Source organism: Haliaeetus leucocephalus, unplaced genomic scaffold, assembly GCF_000737465.1.
Source record: "Haliaeetus leucocephalus isolate CR32 unplaced genomic scaffold, Haliaeetus_leucocephalus-4.0 Scaffold195, whole genome shotgun sequence".
NCBI lineage: Eukaryota > Metazoa > Chordata > Aves > Accipitriformes > Accipitridae > Haliaeetus > Haliaeetus leucocephalus.
This window is the reverse complement of record NW_010972631.1, coordinates 1,897,091-1,897,600: the sequence shown is the minus strand read 5'-3', so window position 1 is coordinate 1,897,600 and position 510 is coordinate 1,897,091. Positions and strand designations below refer to the sequence as shown.

The 510-nt window shown below is 75.9% G+C and overlaps 1 protein-coding gene across 5 annotated transcripts in view; it reads right to left on the bottom strand.

Annotated features, from left to right (window-relative positions):
* AKIRIN2 (akirin 2) overlaps positions 1-504 on the bottom strand; it is a 17,132-nt gene extending 16,628 nt beyond the window's left edge. For all 5 annotated transcript variants that reach the window (XR_774231.1, XR_774232.1, XM_010565705.1 and 2 more), the window contains exon 1: positions 60-504. Coding sequence is in view for 3 of the 5 variants with exons in the window: in XM_010565705.1 (XP_010564007.1) it covers positions 60-264 (205 nt within the window). In the remaining 2 variants the exon portion in view is untranslated. The remainder of the gene's footprint in view (positions 1-59) is intronic.
* Between the last annotated feature and the right edge of the window lie 6 nt (positions 505-510).

The window sequence follows — 510 nt, the reverse complement described above, 5'->3', positions numbered from 1 at the left end:
CCCCCCCAATTCCCCGGCCCCGGGGGACTGCCGGGCACGGCGGTGCCGCCTCCCCTCACCTGTGGTGAGCCGGGACGACACCTCTCCGAAGGGCGAGGGCTCCATGCGCAGGTATTTCTGCGGGGAGGCGGCGGCGAAGGAGGAGGAGGAGGCGGCGGCCGAGGCCGGGGCTGACAATGGCGCACATCGCCTCCGCTTCGGGGACGCCGGGCTCAGCAGCGGGTCGAAATCCAGAGTCCTTTTCAAAGTGGCGCCGCAAGCCATGGCGCGGGGCAGCGGCGGGGCGGAGGAAGGGGGCTCGGAGCGAGGGGCAGGGGAGACGGCGGCGGCGGTGGCAGCCGGCCCTGCCCAGAGGCGCCTTCCCCGCTGTCTGGGGCGGGCTGGGGGGGAGGGAAGGGAGGGCGGCAGGGAAAGGAGGGGGCAGCTGCGTCAGGGCCTCCGCCGCCTACCCTGTCGGCCTCTCTCTGGGGAGCGGCCCCGGCCCCCCCCCCGGCGGGCTCTCCGGCTCGG